Here is a 20,266-nt window from a genome sequence, read left to right as displayed (position 1 = left end):
TGAATATTATAATGTTTTTTATGTACTGTCAGATACTAGAATTACTAAAGGAGATATAAAAAACATCCAAATGTTTCAGTCTTATTTTCTTAATTTTTAATATAATATCCTAGTGGTAATTTTCAAAGTGACTTAAATGCTTTAAATATAACATATTTAAGTGGTCAGATTTTCTAACCAAGTGGAGATGATAGTTCTTAATGAAAGAAAAGTTTATGTTTCTAAGTCAGGTATATAAAGGTTACATTTAGAATGTAAACAACATTCCTAAAACCATATATACTTGTAACAACCTGAAAATTATTACACTGGCATTGTTACCTCCCTTGCTTTTAAAGGGGAGGGCAGATGGGGTTGAGGGTTAGTGAGATTCATTGGAGCTTTCAGGCAAAAAAATACTAATCCTCTTATCTGAAGTGGAAATTCTTCATTATATATATAATGGGAAAAATTAAGATACAGTAATTCTTTTTTTTAAATATATTTTTTATTGATTTCAGAGAGGAAGGGAGAGGAAGAGAGAGAGAAACATCAATGATGAGAGAGAATCACCAATCAGCTGCCTCCTGCACACCCCTACTGGGGATTGAGCCCACAACCCGGGCATGTGCCCTTGATCAGAATCGAACCTGGGACCCTTCAGTCCAGAGGCCAACACTATCCACTGAGCCAAATCAGCTAGGGCATAAGATACAGTAATTATTCCAAAATTCTATAAAGCGCCAGATGGCAACTAACCAAGATTTTCAAAAGAATTTTCGAATGAAACTATCAGCTAAAACATATAATCTAAGTGCTGTCAGTGTAATCTCAGAGAACTGTGAAGAGGACCCCTTTGGGGAACTAGATTAGTTTGCTTTACTTCCAAATTTTCAAGTGACTAGAAACTAGAATGATGTACTAAAGACAAGTACCACCAGTTGAAGGATATCTAGCTTTCCATACTTTCCTAATTTGATTCAATAAACACATGGACATGTGTGAAGTGGTTTCCAATGATTGTTTTTATTTGCCTTTCCTTAACATCTAATGATTTGGCACATCCTTTTATGTGCTTATTTACCAGCCATATGTCCTCTACAGTGAAGTATCCATTTAAGTATTTTGCCCATTTTCCAGTTTTATTACTATTGAGAATTCAAAGAAACAAAACTTTTTCTATTAAGTCTTTTTTAAAAAAATATTTTATTGATTCTTTACAGAGAGGAAGGGAGAGGGATAGAGAGTTAGAAACATCGATCAGCTGCCTCCTGTACACCCCCCACTGGGGACGTGCCTGCAACCAAGGCACATGCCCCTGACCGGAATCGAATCCAGGACCCTTCAGTCCGCAGGTTGACGCTCCATCCACCGAGCCAAACCGGCCAGGGCTCTATTAAGTCTTTTTTAGTTACCATCTTATCCCTCTTCTTAACCAGGTAGACTTGAGCATTCCTTCATTCGAACAAAATACTGCTCAAATTTTATCACATCATTTTTTTACTGTAATCATAAAAACTTATGAACTTTTGTTTACTGCTTATCTCCTCTATTATAAATCTCTGAGGGTGAAGAGTGTGAGTTATTTATCTTCATATCCGCAGTGCCAAGTACTGTGTCTAGCCATAATAGAGGATGAATCTCAAAGTTCCTTGAATAAATGACAAGATGAATCATAGTTGCATGAACCAAATTAATAACTCTAAGTCCTTTTATTGAGATAAATGAAGATATTAATATTTTATTTTTATTTACTCCCATTCTCAAGAGTAGTGTCATCTGACTATAAGCCTCCAATTCAAATAATTTATTCTGTTCAAAAAGACATTTTCAAGGTTTTTCAAAACTACTATTAAACTAGCCTCAATTTATCTTAAAACAGATACTATCCTAATTTTTAGATAAACAATCCTCATCCATTTTTCCCATGATATGCAACAGATGACATTTACACAAGCGATACACTCCTATAGTCAGTTGAAGAATTCCTGTTACCTCATTACATCTTGACCCCTCTTCCCAGCTCAAAGAGTACTTCAGAATAAAAATAGGTGAGAAAAATATTATTATGGTGATAACACTGAAGTCAATTTCTCTTGCCTTTAAAAGACTGAAATTAAATAAATATAAGTAAATTTATTTACTTTATGGCTGAAACTTTCCTTCAAACCTCCTACTAAGGAGCAGCAGTGACATTTAATATTAGAGAAAAAAACTTCACTCTTCTTTTTCCTCAGTGGATTATATGATACTCTCCTCAACCAGGTAAAAAACCCATATGTTCACTCAATTGGTAGGCAGTGTGCTGCTATAGCTATTGTCATTAAGGCAAAATGGATAGTCAATATGGGATCAGCATCTCTAGTATTTTCCAGGTTTAACAAGGTCATGGAACTAGAAGACTGTGTACTACTACTCAGCTAAGTGCTACTTGATAAACACAGATCATCACAGGTTTTTAAAATCACAAAGCAATGCCCTAACTGGTTTGGCTCAGTGGATGGAGCGTCGGCCTGCAGACTCAAGGGTCCCGGGTTCGATTTTGGTCAAGGGCATGTACCTTGGTTGCCAGCACATCCCCAGTGGGGGGTGTGCAGGAGGCAGCTGATTGATGCTTCTCTCTCATGGATGTTTCTGACTCTCTATCCTTCTCCCTTCCTCTCTGTAAAAAATCAATAAAATATATATTTTTTAAAAAATCACAAAGCATTCTAGTATTGGAAACAATTTTCTGATAATTTGAATGATTCTTACCAATATACATGTCCCAACAATGAAAGAGTAAAGCAAGCTGAATCACCAAACTCAGTAACAATATCATCATGGCTTTTCTGTTTATTAAACACTCCACCAGATAAGATCTGTTCCCCTTCAGCAAGCCTTTAAAACACAAATTTACAGACTTTAAAGTCAACATAAAAACACATGACTGTAAATACATTCTTCATTACCAATGTACCTCTTAATATAAAGATAGGTAAAATAAAAAGTTCATGTATCTTTACAATACCAATAAACTTGTATTTAGAATCATTTGGGAGATTGGGAATTTATTATCTTAAAATTTGTCTTGCCTTTAAAAACAAAACCAGCTAAATTTACTCTCTGTATGTATAAATCTGGCCTGAACAACATACACAATATTCATGTCAAAAGAAATAAAGACCATTATTCCCGGGGGGAGGGGGGAGAATATAAATGGTTTTTCATTAACAAACATGGTGACCCTTCTTAGTTTATAATTCCTTGAAATATAAATTTGCAAGCAAATTAAATAAGACTAACATTTTAATTAAAAATTACATACTTAACAAGCCTCAGTCATTTTTAGGTTTATAAATGAAACCTGAATAGCACTTCATCTCTTTTTATTTGTCAGTTATGCTTTCTTGACATTGAAAATCATAAGTGTTCACCAAAGGATAAATTTTGGCCTGATTTCAGTATATATTTTTAGCATCAGAGTTTATAATGGTTTGTATTTTAAAGTTTTTTCCAAATCATGTAGAAAACTCTCGAGTTTACATATAAAAGGTAATATCTAAAGTTTTTTGTGTTTTTTTTACTGTCAGTAAGATTTAAAAAAACACACAATACTGTATAATGATTTGTAGAAGGGGTAAGAACTGGCTTAAGCCATTGGTAAATTAAATAAACTGATTTTTAAGAATTTAACATTAGCCCTGGCCGGTTTTGCTCAGTGGTTAGAGTGCTGGCCCTCTGACCAAAGGATCAAAGGTTTGTTTCCTGGCCAAGGGCACCTACTTGGGGCACATGCAGGAGGCAACCAATTGATGTTTGTCTCTCTCTCCCTTCTCTTACCTAAAAAAAATCAATGGAAAAAATATCCTTTGATGAGGATTAAAAAAAAAAGAAAAAAGAATTTAACATTAGAATCCTTGGAGTAAAAATAATTCAATAACAAATATTTCAGAACTATTATACATATTGTAGCTAGCTTTAATTGAAAAGCCATCAAATAAAATAAACCTGTAAACATACAAAGAAAATATACACACAGGCTTTTATAATTATGTCTCTAGTCACTTTTACATTATTCCATCTCTTACAGCACAGAAAGAGTTTAACAGAACACAACTACCTATACTTCTAGCTGCCTCCAAATTCAGAACTGGGACAGCTGACTTGGTTTAACTGTAATGTGCAAAAGAAGCACTCTCCAGAATCTGTCCCATTGCATCAATGAGGTAGGAGTAGTGGTTTGCAAATAGAATGATCTTGAAAGGCAAATAATTACACAACTACCTAGACCCAAGGGAGCATTAATTGCAAGTGAAGTGGTAAGTTTTCAGACTTATTCCAATTGGCCTAACAATGAAAGCAAAGGAAATGAAATAACACTTGGAATTTTAGAAAATGATATAAATTAGTTATAACTTAAGTTTCTTCAAAGTTAAATTCTATTATTTATTACAATAACAATGAAATCTTTCCATAACAAAAATAATAATGCTATAGAATATTGTATAAACATTTCAAACTACTGAAATGACAAATTTCTACTACCCAAAAAGAGGGGACAAAGTGAGTCAGAGTTTAACCCATTAAAAGAATTTTATCCCAAATTCTACAGTGTAAGTAAGAATGAAATTAGAACACATTCTTAAAAACTTACTTGCTGAGATCAACACAACATTTTGCAAGCAGGTATTTACATTGTGGTGTAGTACAACTGTGTCCTTTCAAGAGTCTATATGCTTTATATGCCTTTCCTGAGCGATAATAACAGGTTGCCAGTAAAAACAAAGCTTCTTCTGAGTGTACTAAAAACACATATGGAAAAAAAAGAGCTATTATTCAGTAGGTTGAATGGTAATCATTGTTTATCTGGCAATAAACAAGTTTGGTAACAAAAAAATTAGGCATGTTATTTAATGTAAAACAATCATTTATTTCCACTAAGGAGAAATACTTACTGATAGAAAATTAGTTCCCCACAGTCACTAATCATAAGAGAAATGCAAATTAAAACCACGATGAGATATCACCTCACACCTGTTAGAATGGCTATCATCAATAAATCAACAAGCAAGTATTGGCAAGGATGTGCAGAAAAGGGAACCCTCTGTAGGTGGGAATGCATATTGGTGCAGTCACTATGGAAAACAGTACAAAGATTCCTCAAAAAATTAAAAATGAAACTGCCTTATGACCCAGAGATTTCACTGCTGGGTATACATCTGAAGAAACCCAAAACACTAATATGAAAGAATTTATGCACCCCTGTGTTCATTGCAGAGTTATTTATAACGGCCAAGATATCAAAGCAATCCAAGTGCCCGTTACAGATGAGTGGTACATATATACAATGGAACATTACTCGGCTGTAAAAAAAGAAAAAAAAGAATCCTACCATTTGCAACAGTATGTATGGACCTGGAAGATATTATGTTAAATGATATAAGTCAGACAAATACCATCTGATTTCACTTATATGTGGAAGCTAAAGAACAAAATAAAGAACAAACAAAATGGACTCAAATATACAGAGAATAGACTGGTGATTGCCAGAGATGAGGGATTTAGGGAGGGGATAAAAAATGTGAAGGGATTAAGATGTACAAATTGGCAGTTATAAAATGTCATGGGAATGTAAAGTATAGCATAGGGAATATAGTAAAAAATATTACAATAACTATGATTGATGCCAGGTGACTACTAGAACACTTTGCAAGGTATAGGATTAATTAACCACTATGATGTACACCTGAAACTAATACAAAATACTGAATATAAACTGTAATTGAAAAATAAAAGTTAACAAAGGATCAGCTTGCAAAAAACCACATAAATAATATTGAATAAATAAGTAATAATACTATGATAAATTCTTTAAATTTTTTTTAACTACCAAGAACTATATATTTATTGTAGTTACAGAAAGATGACAATTTTCCAGCTACTGTAGCAATAAGAGGAAGTATAAATGACAAAGCTGATGAGTTTCAAGTACATAAAAATTTTAAATATCAGAGTAATGTACATAAACAGACTTAAGATTATAAAGCAACAACCTGGGGCAAATATGTAATAAAGATATAGCTCACAAAATAGGAATAAATTTAAAACAAACACTTGAGAAAATAACCATTAATCTCTTAGTTAAAAAATGCAAGACAAATATGTCATAATTCTCAAGCAAAAATACATTACAATGGTCAAATGTAATAGTGATAGGCCTATGAAGCAAGTCTTATACTATTGGTGACACCCAGATTGGTGACACCTCTCTCTGCTGTGTTATCAATTGGCAAAAAGTAATTTGTTGTAGAATTGACTATTTGACTTGTAAATTCCATTTCAGAGTATATAATCCAAGGAAATGACTTAAAAGAAAAAAAACTATACATAATTACATTAACATCTTAGAAAGAGAATTACAATAAGTTTAATGACAGAAACAAAATATACATTACTAGATGTTTATTGAACATTTATTACCATGCAATAAGGCTGTGCCAAGTGCTTCAGATACATTATTTTATTTCATTCTTGCATTTTTTTGTTTTATTTTTCCCCCCACATTTTTTAATTTAATTCTTCAATTTTATGAGGCAATTATCTTTAGTTTATAGCTGAGAAATCTGTAGTACTCAGACATTAAGTAACTTGCCATAGGTGTACAACTGCAAATTTAAGTGACAGAGTTAGGGTTTTCACTTGAAGCCAGAGACTCTAATTCATGCTCTTGGCCACAGAATATAGACTCTGTTCTAATAAAAAACACAGGGGAAAAAATACTTAAAGATTGGAAAAGATTAAGTAAACCATAGTGTAAAATCTGAAGCAACTCTATAGTTATTAAAAGTAATATATATGTGAGCTACACAAATACAGGGAAAAGTTTTTATGAAATAGTATCAATTGTAAAGAAAAAGAAAAAAGCGATACTCAGAATTTTGTTATAGTTATAAAAAGGGATGGTGTTCATATATTTTATTTATTTAGGATTTTACAGAAATAAATATAGTACAAACCTTCTGCATATAGTCGTTCTGCAAGGAAAACTGCATCTCGGTAAGCATAATGGTTTAGTGCTTGCCATATAGCAGCCTGCAAGAGGAAGAAAAGAACATAAATATATAAATGCAGAGTTTCAAGGAAGCTCCTAGCTCAGAGCCTTGCATATAATCCCCAAATCAACATCCCTAATTTAAGTGATAAAACTTCAATGTCTGCAGTGCAAACTCCAAAGTGTGTTAGATAAAGCTCTTCACAGACGGTTCCAAACATACCTGAATTCACTCACTGGACTTTCCACGGACTTTTAGGCCTCTGTGTCTTTGTACTTCCTTTTCTTGCACTAGGCCCGGCTAGTGACTAGTGACTAGGGAATGTGGGCTCCGTCATTCCTAAAGATCCAGCTTAGATAACATCTACTTCATAAAGCTTTCCTGGCTGATCTTTAGCCATTTTTTTTTTTGGTAAACATACCTCTTCTAGTATAAGCACTCATATTATATTACAGTTATTCATTTGCAGGTCTGCCTACCACACTAAACTATATTGCTCTAAACTTAAAGCAGTGGTTTTCAACAATTTTTCATGATACACATAAGGGAGATATTCAAATATATGCTATCTTCCAACAAAAACTTCCCCATTGAATACCTTTAATGCTACCCTGTTCTCAGCCACTCAAGGAAATGTTTTTACTGATTCCTTCATGACTTACCATGAATGATAAAGCACTTGGGTGGGGTTGGGTGTCTTTTTTTTAACTTTTCTGAACTGGAACGCTCCAGTACTCATTCATTCAATAAATATTTACTGAGTGCCCACTATGTGCCAAGCACTTTCTAGACTCTGGGAGTACAATAATTAACAAATAGTTTCTGTTCTCATGAAGTACATTTTAGTGTTATTCCTACATAGATCAGTGGCTATCAACCCTTGCTTGATGGTGCTCTACCTCAAATCCACTGAATCACAACCCCTGGAAGTTGGGATTGAGTTTAGATAGCCTTTTTTTTAAACCTTTTAACGGGTAAGCATTCAGGGTTCAGAACCATTCTTCTCCATTTCTAAATAAGTAGTTCTCCCTCCTTTTATAGCATACTCTCTTGAAAACTTATGAAAGCAATAGGGCTCTTAAGAAAAAAAGTACACGCACATATATACAGAAAATCTGTATACAGTGTTAGGGGTTCACAGATATCCTGGTTCATTAAAAATCACTGATCTAGCTGATGGGAGCCTGATATATAATAGGTGCTCAATAAATATTTGTGGAATTACAGTTAGATTAAGTTCCTCCTTATCCATGGAAAATATGTTCTAAGACCTCCCAGCAGATGCTTGAAACAGCAAATAGTATCAAAACCTACAGTATATATATTTTTGCTATACATACATACCTATGATAAAGCTTAATTTATAAATTAAGACATAGTAAGAGACTAACAACAATAACTAATAATAAAATAGAACAATTGTAATACTAAACTGAATTAAAAATTATGTGAAAGTGGTTTCTCTCTCAAAATATCTTATTGTACTGTATTCACCTTTTCATTTAAAGGAAGCACTTAGCTTCTCTTTGGCTTATCCGAATTGCCTTGCACTTTAGGGCCTTATTAAGAAAAATAAGGGTTACCTGAACACAAGCACTGCAATACCTTAACAGTCAATTTGATGATGAGAAGGCTAAGAAGTGACTATTGAGCAGGTAGTGTATACAGGGTGAATACAATATAAAGGGATAATTCACATCCCGGGCGGGATGGAGCAGGAATGTGGGAGGTTTCATCATGCTACTCAGAATAGTGTGTAGTTAAAATAACTTATGAGTTGTTTATTTCTAGAATTTTCTATTTAATGTTTTTGGGCCACAGTAGAACATGGGTAGGAGGGAACTACTGTACTTGAAAGGGGAAAAGATAAGTTACTGACTTAGAAAGATGTTTTCTCTTTGCACAGTATAGATTACTATAGTACTAGTATCTTGAGGATCATTGCTGCTAAGAGTGGGAGAGTGTTCCTTATTTGAAAATCAAACTGCTCAAGGTCACACCTGTGACCTTGCATGGTGCACATGAAATAATGAATGTACTGATAATTCAATTTGGGTACATTATGGATTTAAAAGGTTTTTAATGTGCTGATTTGTGAGTCACCATCATTTATAGAATTGTACCTAAAGAAACATACCTAGAATCTATCCCTTCTTTTCTAGTCCCAGTTCATAACAGAATCTTCTTTCCTTTAAACTCTTAGTTTCCTAAGTGGTTTTCCTGCCTGCAAGCTGTTATGCAATCCATTCTGTCTTGAATTATCTTCCTCAAACGTAAATATTACCACTGCTAAACAGAAGACTAAGGTAAGAGGTTTGGTTCAAATCCACTTTCCACAACTTAGTAGTTCTATGTCTTGGGCAAGTAATTTCATGTCTGGTAAGTCTTAGTTTATTCGTTCAAAACATAAGACTCCAGTAAAGTACATAATAGTTCTGAGCACATACCTAATAATAACTCAATAAATTTTAGCTGCTGCCATCCTCATTATGATCATCATGTCTTCCTCTTTGATCAAAACTTTCTAATGCTTTCTCTTGGATAGCTCCACAAAATTTACAAAATAAATATCTACAGAATAAAGCACAAATAAACTATTCAAATCCCATCTGACTTTAGCCTTCATTTTTCAGCTGTTTTCATATCTCACCAAAGCTGCCTATGATTTTGAACAAAATGCCTCTATAGCTCCCTAAACATCCAATGTATTTTAATATTTCAGAGTTTTTGCTAACACTGTTGCCTCTGTTTGGGCTGTCTTTTAACTTCTATCTCCTGAAAGCTTAATTAGTCTTTCTTCAAAATTCAACTTACACACTCCTCTGCCTTTGGCAAAGCCCTCACCGATCTATCCAATGCAATGCTGATTACTCCCTAAGAGGTTCTAGACAGCTTATGCTTTTTTAAAAAATCAGTTGCTTATTAGATTTAGTTATATTATTTGGTTAATTAGGTTGCAGTTTCTTGAAGACAAAAACCGGATTCGATTTTTCTATAGAACTACAGGCCCGGTGCATGGATTTGTACACTGGTGGGGTCCCTTGGCCTGGTCTGTGCCCTCTCGAAATTCGGGACCTCTTGGGGAGTGTTGGATAGCCAGTTTTGGCCTGATCCCCACAGGCCTAATCCAGACAAGAGGGAGCCCGATCCTGTGCTTTGAGCATCTGTCCCCTAGTAGTCAGTGTGCGTTATTCCTTTATAAAATACGGGGAATTCTTAAGAACTTATTAAATATTGTTGTAAATGAAAGAACATGATAAGTAGAAAGAATATACCTAGGATTTTATGTTGGAGACTTTTGTTTAAAGTTGTGTACCAGTACTTTTGCAAGTGTGACTTTGGAGGAATTATTTAACTTTTCTCAGCCTCATTTCCTCATCTGAAAAATGCAGCTCTATTTCTTGGACTTGTGTGGGTTAAATAAAATGATACATAGTGTTCCTAGTATAGTCTAGTACTAACTGGCACACATTAGACACTTTCCATCTCTTAATATAAATAAATTCAATATATATAATTTATATTTTTTATTATATAACCATTTCCCAGCATATTTGCCACAATTATTTTGTGACACAAAAGACACAAATGATTTACCAGTAATCTTAGTACTACTGATCACCTGGAAAATTTGACACATATTTACTATGGCCATAAAGTTCTAGAACTTTGACTTGTTTTTATTTTAAAATTAAAGAAATGAAAGAGAGAAATAAAGTACCATATTCAAGAGTTCTATCCACTTCTGATTTAAAGTCAAGCTTTGCTCAGAACAATATTTCTTTATCACCAATTCTTAAGAGGGTCAGAAAGGGATAGTGAAAACAGCCAACTCAAGCTCCCATATATTCCAGTAGTAAAACCTGCCACTTAAGAGAACCCATGTACAGCTTCCATTACCATTCTGTTCAAGCACCTCACAGTTCCTGAGTGATGGTGTCTTTTGAGAAATGGACTGTTCTCTAAGACACTACAAATTGGTAGCGGGCCTAAGATTAGCCTCTTAGTTACTCATCTATTTCTGCCCAACTGGTGTGGATCTGCCCCTAAAAGAATATCAGTCAGTATATCACCTCAAATTAAAGCCACATGGATAAAATGCTGCTAAAAGTTATGAAGCCCAAAAAGACCCCCGCCCCCAAATTTAAAAGGGAAATTCTCCTGATTAAATTAATAGGTCAGTTCTAGGTTGCATTAATTTAAAAGATAAATCAACAGCATAAAAGTTAAACAGCAAAGTTCTTTCCTTGCTTGCTCCTCTTAAACATGACTTATTATTTAAAATATAAACAAATCTCTGTAAGCTATACAACTAATTCAGTTTTAAAAGTGACTACATAAATTGTTTTATTTTGTTCTTGTCAAAAAAGAAAATAGCTGCCTTTTACTAGATCATACAAGATGGATAATAAAAGCTTCAGAGAATATAAGAAGGTATAAGAACAAAAATCACTGTGATTTTCCTATTATACATTACAATCTAATTTTTGCAACTCTACCTTAGTTTATTAGTAGATCTACATCAGTGGTTATTATTCTGGGCAATTTTGTCCCTCAAGGGACATATAGCAATGTAGGAGAGGGGGCGGCATTTTTGGTTGTCACAGATGGAGGAAGCATCTACTGAATAGAGGAGGGCCAGGGATGCTGGAAAACATTACAATACACAGGATAATGTCCCCCACAATAAAGAATTAGCTTGGCTCAAACATCAATAGTGCTAAGATTGAGAAACTCTCATGTACTATTATATTACCATGTAACTGAATATTTCTACTAGCCTATATGTCTTCCTAACTCTTGTCTTATCACTCATTCCCAAACTTACCAGATTGATCTTCCCAAAGCAGTGCTTTCATTACAGAACTAGAGGCCCGGTGCACAAAATTTGTGCACGGGTAGGATCACTAGGCCTGGCCGGCGATCAGGGCCGATCGGGGCCGATCGGGGGCCTTATGGTTGCTGGCCAGGGCCTTTTTTCCCCTGTGCTGCCGGCTGCGGCCTTCCTTCCCCTGGCTGCTAGCTGGGTCCTTCCTTCTCCTGGCTGCTGGCTACCAGCTGGGGCCTTCCTTCGTTCTGCACCGCCTCCTGGTGGTCAACATACGTCACAGCGAGCGGTTGAACTCCCAAAGGGACAATTTGCATATTAGCCTTTTTAAAAAATATATATTTTATTGATTTTTTACAGAGAGGAAGGGAGAGGGATAGAAAGTTAGAAACATTGATGAGAGAGAAACATCAATCAGCTGCCTCCTGCACACTCCCTACTGGGGATGTGCCTGCAACCAAGGTGCACACCCTTGACCGGAATCGAACCTGGGACCCTTGCGTCTGCAAGCTGACGCTCTATCCACTGAGCCAAACCGGTTAGGGCCATATTAGCCTTTAATATATAGGATTCTTCTGTTCAAAAATCTTCAATGGCTATTTATTACAATACATTAAATCTAAACTCCTCAGCCTAGATTTTAAGTTCCCTATAACCTGATTCAACCTCAATAGTAAAACCTAATCTCTTGCTACTCTCAATTTCCATTCTAGCCAAGGCTATATTATACTGTTCCCTAGTTCCTAAATACCACTCTCAACTTTGGGCTTTTGCTCATGCCATTCCATGCCAAAAATGTTCTTCCTCTTCTCTACCAATTCAAACCCTTCCCATCTTCCTAAAGCTTTAAGTTTTACTCCTTCAAGAAAGCTTCCCATTTTTCTGGTCTGCAGTATTTCTTTCTAAATTTCTTTATTATTATCTATACAACCAAACACATACTGACTTACAACATTATCCAATTGTTCCTGCTAAGCATTTTTATCTTCCCACCCTTCAAAAGATTAGAGTTATATCTCCACATTTCTACTGGCTGATTTCACAAGTCTCCAACTAAATTTGTACAAGACAGAATTATTAATTGCCCTCCTTTAAATCGTCCTCTTCCACAAAGGCTTCTCCGTTTATAAATGGCACCACCAAAATGAAATCCAGGCAGCCATCATTACTGCTCCCATCCAATCAATATCTGTATCTAATTGGTTCTAACTCCAAAACATCTGTTGAATTTATCTACCTCTTTCCTACTCCACTGCTACCATTTTAGTCTCTGCTACCTTCATCCTTAGACTGTTTTTACTTTTGCCTCCCTCCTCCCATTACACATCTTAAAGTAGCCAGAGAGATCTTAACATCTACATAAGATCACATCAACCCTCTGCTGAAAATCTTTCAATGATTTCCCATTATCCTTGCAATGAAAATGGCCTTCCATTACTATGCAACTCCAGCCACATCGGCTTTCTTTCAGGTCTTCCAATGCCAAGTTCTGCTATGTCTTAGGGACTCTGCATATACTGTTTTCTCTTAATGCTCTTCAAATCACTGTTTCTTTCTCAGCCTTCAGATCTCAGCTTCAATGTTATTTGTTCAAAAAGGTCTTTTCTGACACTTTGTAAGAAGGTTTTAGAACTTTTTAATATTCTTCTGTGCTTGGCACATAGCAGGTACATAACATTCTCTCCAATTTGATTTTTCATTGAGGCTGCTTCTTAACTTTTTGTCATTTTGCATTACCTCTTTTGGTGGTCCAATTACAAATCTGACACCTGAGCTTGGGCCAGGGCCCTGCTATTATTAGGTTTCTCTCCTAACATCGTATTTTTAATGTCCTTCTTATGACAGTTTGTAATTATTATTTTGTGACTATTTGTCTAATTCATTCTCTCTTAACAGACCATAAACAAAAGGGATATATTAGCACACGAGTCCATAAAGGAATTAAATTATTATGTATTTACAGTGACTTCTTCCTCCACCCCTATTCCCCAAAGCTTAATCTCTCAGTCTAGGTACTATGTAGCACTGTCTTCAGGATACTATATTGCAGTGATGGCGAATCTTTTGAGCTGGGCGTGTCAGCATTTTGAAAAACCCTAACTTAACTCTGGTGCCGTGTCACATATAGAAATTTTTTGATTTTTCTTTTATATATTTAAATGCCATTTAACAAAGAAAAATCAACCAAAAAAATGAGTTCGCCATCACTGCATCGTATCGTTGGACTAAAAAAGGAGCCACATACTAAACCTGACGAGCTCAGGGAAGGCCTGCATGGAGGGCCTTATAAACTCAGAGATTGAAAGTAACTGCATAGGTGCTTGCTTCGACAGCACATATACTAAAATTGGAAGGATACAGAGAAAATTAGCATGGCCCCTGGGCAAGGATGACACGCAAATTTGTGAAGCGTTCCATGTTAAAAAAAAAAAATAAATAAATAAATAAAGTAATTGCATAAGATGACCTGAACATAATAATTCCTAACTAAAAGTTGAGTCATGGTGGGTAGTCACATCCTAGACAAAACTCAATCTTTATCTTAATTTAGCCTATCTTTTTTTGCAGCTAAGATAACATACCCTTGGAATGTCAGAGTAATCCCCTTTTTTCTCAGGTTATAACTCTCACCAGAACATGAAACAACTGAACCCCTTTATTTTTATCTTGTTCCCCAAATACCATCTCTATGTGCCATAAACGTTCTGTTTATCCTATATACCCACCAATGTCAAAGAAGTATGTGACTGTTTCCACTTTACTCAATTTCAAAGATTTCCCTGCTTTGCTTTCTCCTGCCCTCTTCATCTATCACCAATGAATTCCATGTAACCCATGTTCCAGATCCTCCTTTGATATGTTAAGAGTATAAAATAAGCTGTAAAACTGCCATTCTCAGGAACATTTTCTCAATCTGTTGAGATTTTGCTTTCAGGCAATTATCGTCAGTTTGGCTCAAATAAACTCATAAAAATTCTCTACAGGTTTAGATGTTTCTTACATCAACATACCTAAATATAAGGTAATCTACTTTCCAAAAGAAAAATCCATAACAAATGTGTTTCAGTTAACCTAAATATAAAATTTTTGAATGAAGATCAAATGGTCCAATGCCTACTGATTTATCAATTTAGATACAAATATATACTTTTAAAATCACAAAATGTATTTAGAAATTTCACTTTTTTTCCTATTCTCATTGAATAGAATAATTTTACCAAAACTATTCACATATATTATTGACATTAATCAGGCCTTTGGGGAAGGGATGGTGTCATCTAACACAATTTTCCTGAATACACCACTTTCAATGTTATTTGAAATATAGTACTCTGAATCCATGTTAGTTGCTGTCCCTGTATATCTTATCCCAAGCCAAAAGCACTCCTTCACTATATAATGACCTCTAAAACGATATTAGCTATATAGTACCCACTTACTAAACTGCTTAGTAAGGCGATTTTTACAAGGCTTTTTTACAACTTCATCCAACATTCCCGTGAACTGATAAATCTATTAAAATGTCTCTGTGTTTTTTAAAATCAATTTCATCAGGTGAATTTTATAAACATCCAAATTAGCACCAATTGAAGTCAGTTAGGCTTGTGTCTTTCCCAAACATTTATATTAAAAAATGACAGCCCTAGCCAGTTTGGCTCAGTGGGTAGTGTTAACTTGCGGACCAAAGGGTCCCGGGTTTGATTCTGGTCAAGGGCACGTACCTTGGTTGCAAGCTCCTCCCCGCCGGGGCTCCTGTAGGAGGCAACCAATTGATGTGTTTCTCTCACATCGATGTTTCTCTCTGTCCTTCCCTCTCTCTAAAAAATCAATAGAAAAATATCCTTGGGTGAGGATTAACAAAACAAACAAAAAATCAATAAAAACATTTTTTTTTAAAAAAAAGACAAAATTTCTAGCACCAACACCACCCTTGTCCCAAGTCTTTTAACCTGGGTGTTAGCATTATAGAGACCCCTCAGGAGTTCTGGCCACGGACTAACAGCTCCCTCCTCAGCCAGGACCTCTTGGCAAGACTGTAACTAGTGATGTTTGTACAACCAAAGACTCTATTTTGTGGTTTAAGGAAAATAAAATTGACTACATTTCACCTTAAAAAAAAAAAAAAGACAAAATTTCTGCCTCATAATAGGAGAGATTTTTGTAAAGACTTGAGGACCAAAATTTTGCTACCACAAAATATACCCTTTTGTGATACTGATTTTAAGCCGGTTATTAAGAAACAAAAGACTTAGAACCTTTGACTCTCCTCCCTTACCTATTTAAAGGAATTCAGATAGAAAAAGGAAGGGAGCTTCACTTTATCATCACAATATAAACTAAATGTGGCAGAAAGTGAGAAACCTAGCAAAGCCTGTTTGTTGAGCTTCCTTCTGTGTCCCATTGTTTCTGGGTGGCCCAGCAAAAATTTGTTTCACACATGTTTGCTCTTTCTTGCTTACCTGTGAACTGCCTACTTTCCCTTTGAAATCCCAGACCCCTGCCCCCTTCACCTTTGATCAAAATGGCATACACACCTCAATTGTTCAATTCATCTTTGGGTCCCATTCTTGTGGCACCACCCCATGTATACCCACAATAAATTTTGGACATTTTCTTGTTAATATGTCTCATGTTAATTTGATTATTAGCCCACCTAGAAGAACTTGAAAGGTAGAGAGAGGGAAAGTTGGTTTTTTGAACCCCAAAGACAAGTAATACTTTTCTATCAGAAATAATTTGGAGGAGGAGCTATATTTAGGTTCACATGTTTATCAAACTGGCTACCCACATTAAAACTTTAAAGAAAAAAGTCCTGGCCAGTGTGATTCAGTTGGTTGTCCTGTGCACTGGAGGGTGGAGAGCAGGAGGTAACCCATCGCTGTTTCTCTATCTCTCTCCCCTCCCTTCTACTCTTTCTAAAAAAAAAAAAAAAAAAAAAAAAAAAAAACCCTAACCAGTTTGGCTCAGTGGATAGAGCGTCGGCCTGCGGACTGAAAGGCCCAGGTTCGATTCCGGTCAAGGGCATGTACCTTGGTTGTGGGCACATCCCCAGTAGGAGGTGTGCAGGAGGCAGCTGATGGACGTTTCTCTCTCATCGATGCTTCTAACTCTCTATCTCTCTCCCTTCCTCTCTGTAAAATATCACATATTTTAAATAAAATATATTTAAAAATAAAATAAAATAAAAATCAATGGAAAAAATATCCTCAGGTGAGGATTAACAACAACAACAATAATAAACCCCAAAGAGTATTACTGCCACGAATACTTTGAGGACACCCAAGAGGTACTATCTACTAAAAAGCTACAAATTTCTTTTATTCACCATGCTTTTATACAAGTTGAAATTATTAAACAGTGGTTATAAGCTAGCAATACAACTAGTTTATCATTTTAGAAGGCTTTTGGGGCCAGAGGAGGAAAAATGCATCAATTCTTAAGACAAAATTACAAGAATATGAAACAAATTAAACAACTTGAGTGCTCAACTTATCCATTTAAGGTACAGACAGCAACTTCTAATTTCATGTGAGGCCTCAAAAACAAAATCTTAAATGGGACTTTTTACTAGTAAGAGGAATTTGGATGTCAAGAAATAGCTTTAGGCCCTGGCCAGGTGGCTCAGTTGGTTGGATCATTGATGCTATACACCAGAGGTTTCCCGGTCAATTCCTGCTGAGGGCACAAACCCAGGTTTCCAGTGCCATCACCAGTGGGGGCGTGTATGGGAGGCAACCAATTGATGTTTCTCTCTCTCCCTTCCTCTCTAAAAATAAAAAAATCAATAAAAACATATACTCCCTGGGGTAAGGATTAGAAAAAAGAGCCCTAGCCAGGTGCTCAATGGTTAGAGCCTCGGCCCAGGGACCGAAGGGTCATGGGTTCAATTCTGGTCAAGGGCAGTACCTCGGGGGCAGGCTCATCCCAGCCAGGGCACTTGCAGGAGACAACCCATTGATTTGTCTCTCTCACATGATGTTTCTCTCTCTCTGTCCCTCCCTTCCACTCTCTCTAAAAATCAATGGAAAAAAATATCCTCCAGTGAGGATTAACAACAACAACAACAAAAGAAAAAAACTTTGGAAGCACTGGCACAACTTATAAACAGAGAAAACTTCCTAAAATAAAATCCCACATTAGATTAATTCAAACAGTAATCGCTGCTCTATGGAAAGAGCTGGAGAAGCCAACGAGGAGAAACGGGTATTTTATCCTTTGAAGGAAAAAAAAAATCAAGGAAATATGAAAGTCGTGATGTATTAAAATATTTACTCTTTAGCTATCACAAGCCCATTAAGGGTCATATGAATTAATTTCTAGAATCGGCTGGCTTTAGAACTTCAAAGTAAACACTGTCCACGACTCAAAGACAGCAGTTGACAGGTCAACGCTTCTGACCCGGTCAAGATCAGGTGGCCGCTGAAAGCCTCCCAGGCCGGCCCATCGCCAAGGGGCGGGGGACTCGGTTTCCCCGGGTGGCAGGGGGGGTGCGGTGGCCCTGCCTCGCACACCCAAGTCCCACAGGATTTCCTCCCTGCCCTCGGCATGCCCTGGTGCGGCAAGGAGTGTGAAATGGTGGGAATGCCATTACCTATCTGCCTTTCATTTCCCGATCTCCATCAGAGGCCACGGGAAAAACTCCCATCTCCCGTCCCCCCACCCTCCTCCTCCCCTAGTGCAGGTGCTTGCCCCTCAGCCCTGGGCCTTGGAGTTCTCTTCCGAGATCACGGTTCAGTGGGGGAAATTCACTGCGAGGAAAGCAATGCGGGCTAGTACGTCTGCTACCAAAATAGAAATTAGTATTAAAAATACCGACCCGACCCTCCTCCCTCTACCTTCTCACGGAAAACAAGAATAAAACCCACCCTCACCCCCCGCGAAGTTGCCCCCCTCCATTATGAAGACCTTACACGCTCTGATCCAATGTGCGTCCCAATCACCCCTCAGGTCACAGAGCACCTGGCGCCAGCTTTCGCCCCCACGCTCCGAGGTCTCCCCCGAGCCGCGGCCAGGCCCCTGCACTGACAGGAGGGGCTCGCAGCCGGACGTCGGCTCGGAGGAGAAGGGAGGTAGTATCGCCAAACGCCGCTCACACTAGGGAGAGAAGTAACGTCGGGCCGAGAGGTAACGCGGCTTCGGTCGCGGGCAAGGCCTCTGAACTGACGAGAAGACCCGCAGGACCCGGCGTAAGGGGAGGCGGGAGAAGAGCCCGGCCTAGGCCGCACCAGGCCGCGGAGTGGCCGTACGCGGCTTCCCGACTGGGGCCGCGAGCCAAGCCTGAGAGAAAAGAGTTATCATTACCTGGACGGGTTCCTGCAGCACCGTCATCCTTGAGGCTCAGGCCCACTTTCTGCAGTGCCTCAGGCCCCCCCCGCAGTGGCTCCGGCCCGGCCAGCCCCGGCTCATTTAAACTCACCAGCGACCGTTACCGGGGGATGGGGGCGGCCGAGCGATTGCCGAGCACCTCCGAGCGGGTCACGGAAACACCCGAAGTGGAGAGACCCGCGCGGGAGCCAGACGAAAAAGCCCGAGAGAGGCCGGAAATACCCGCGGTGAATCGGCGGAGGAGGAGACCGTTGCCGGAAATTGTCGAGGGTGACCGGAAACTACCGAGTCTGACCCAGCGCATAGGTTCCTCTTCTCGGCCACGCCTTTACTCACGCACGCCACGCCCAATCGGCCACCCAAGGCTGGGCCACGCCCAAACGGCAATCACCGGGCTGGGCCAGAGGTGCCTGAGCGGGCGGGGAGCGTTACGAGGCCTTGCTGCCTTCGCGATTCGCCCCGCAGCCTTTCTGTATTAATTGGTACTTGATAGATTAAGCAAAGGGTAAAACTCGAGAGTTTGGGGCTGACTTTCATTAATCAAGATTAGGTCATTCATTCATTCATTCATTCATTCATTCATTCATTCCAGAAGTCCCGGTTCAGGGCTCAGACGGAAATAGGAAATTTGGAAGGATTGCCACCCTCCAAAGTTTTAGTATGGCCCTGTTCTCAAAGTGATTACAGTCTCTTTTAGGGAAGACCAGTGTGACAAAGTGCTACATTAGGTGGGACCCATTATAAGTGATGTAAGAATTCAGAAGAGAGGAAAATTAACTGAGATTAAGATGAGAAATGTTTCATGGAAGGAAAAAGGGAGACAGACTGTGCTTTGAAGGATGGTTAGAATTAGAAGAAAAGAGAATGTGCATGAAGGGAAACAGAAATGAGATCAGTCTGGTAAGAGTTAAGGCATTAACTGGAAATATTTACTTAGGTGACCAGATCTTGGAAAATCTCAGAAGGCAGGCAGAAATTTTTTTTTCTTCTTAAAAAATATGGAACCCTTCACGAATTTTCGTGTCATCCTTGCGCAGGGGCCACGCTAATCTTCTCTATATCGTTCCAACTTTAGTACATGTGCTGCAGAAGTGAGCAC

The 20,266-nt window shown here is 37.6% G+C and overlaps 1 protein-coding gene and 2 non-coding genes across 14 annotated transcripts in view; 1 reads left to right on the top strand and 2 right to left on the bottom strand.

The window, feature by feature from the left end:
* The window catches only part of CDC27 (cell division cycle 27), a 49,131-nt gene extending 29,714 nt beyond the window's left edge, over nucleotides 1-19,417 (bottom strand). For 3 of the 12 annotated variants that reach the window (XM_036340085.1, XM_036340086.1, XM_036340093.1), the window contains exons 1-4: nucleotides 19,144-19,415; nucleotides 6,978-7,053; nucleotides 4,616-4,763; nucleotides 2,734-2,859 (exon numbers count right to left, since the gene is read on the bottom strand). In XM_036340085.1, the coding sequence (XP_036195978.1) occupies nucleotides 2,734-2,859; nucleotides 4,616-4,763; nucleotides 6,978-7,053; nucleotides 19,144-19,170 (377 nt within the window). In that variant the 5' untranslated portion in view covers nucleotides 19,171-19,415. Of the gene's footprint in view, nucleotides 1-2,733; nucleotides 2,860-4,615; nucleotides 4,764-6,977; nucleotides 7,054-11,512; nucleotides 11,661-19,143 lie in introns of all 12 variants that reach the window. The other 9 variants (XM_036340087.1, XM_036340092.1, XM_036340088.1 and 6 more) reach the window with 6 other exon arrangements.
* On the top strand, nucleotides 14,159-14,265 carry LOC118672621. Its single transcript, XR_004973162.1, has one exon. It is a non-coding gene; the product is annotated as a U6 spliceosomal RNA (small nuclear RNA).
* A 742-nt stretch (nucleotides 19,418-20,159) lies between the features above and the next one.
* Nucleotides 20,160-20,266, bottom strand: LOC118672615. The gene has a single exon (XR_004973156.1). It is a non-coding gene; the product is annotated as a U6 spliceosomal RNA (small nuclear RNA).

This window comes from Myotis myotis, unplaced genomic scaffold (genome assembly GCF_014108235.1).
Source record: "Myotis myotis isolate mMyoMyo1 unplaced genomic scaffold, mMyoMyo1.p scaffold_m19_p_17, whole genome shotgun sequence".
NCBI classification, from domain to species: Eukaryota; Metazoa; Chordata; class Mammalia; order Chiroptera; family Vespertilionidae; genus Myotis; species Myotis myotis.
Note: the sequence above shows the minus strand (reverse complement) of the source record. Positions and strands in the feature narration are given on the sequence as shown.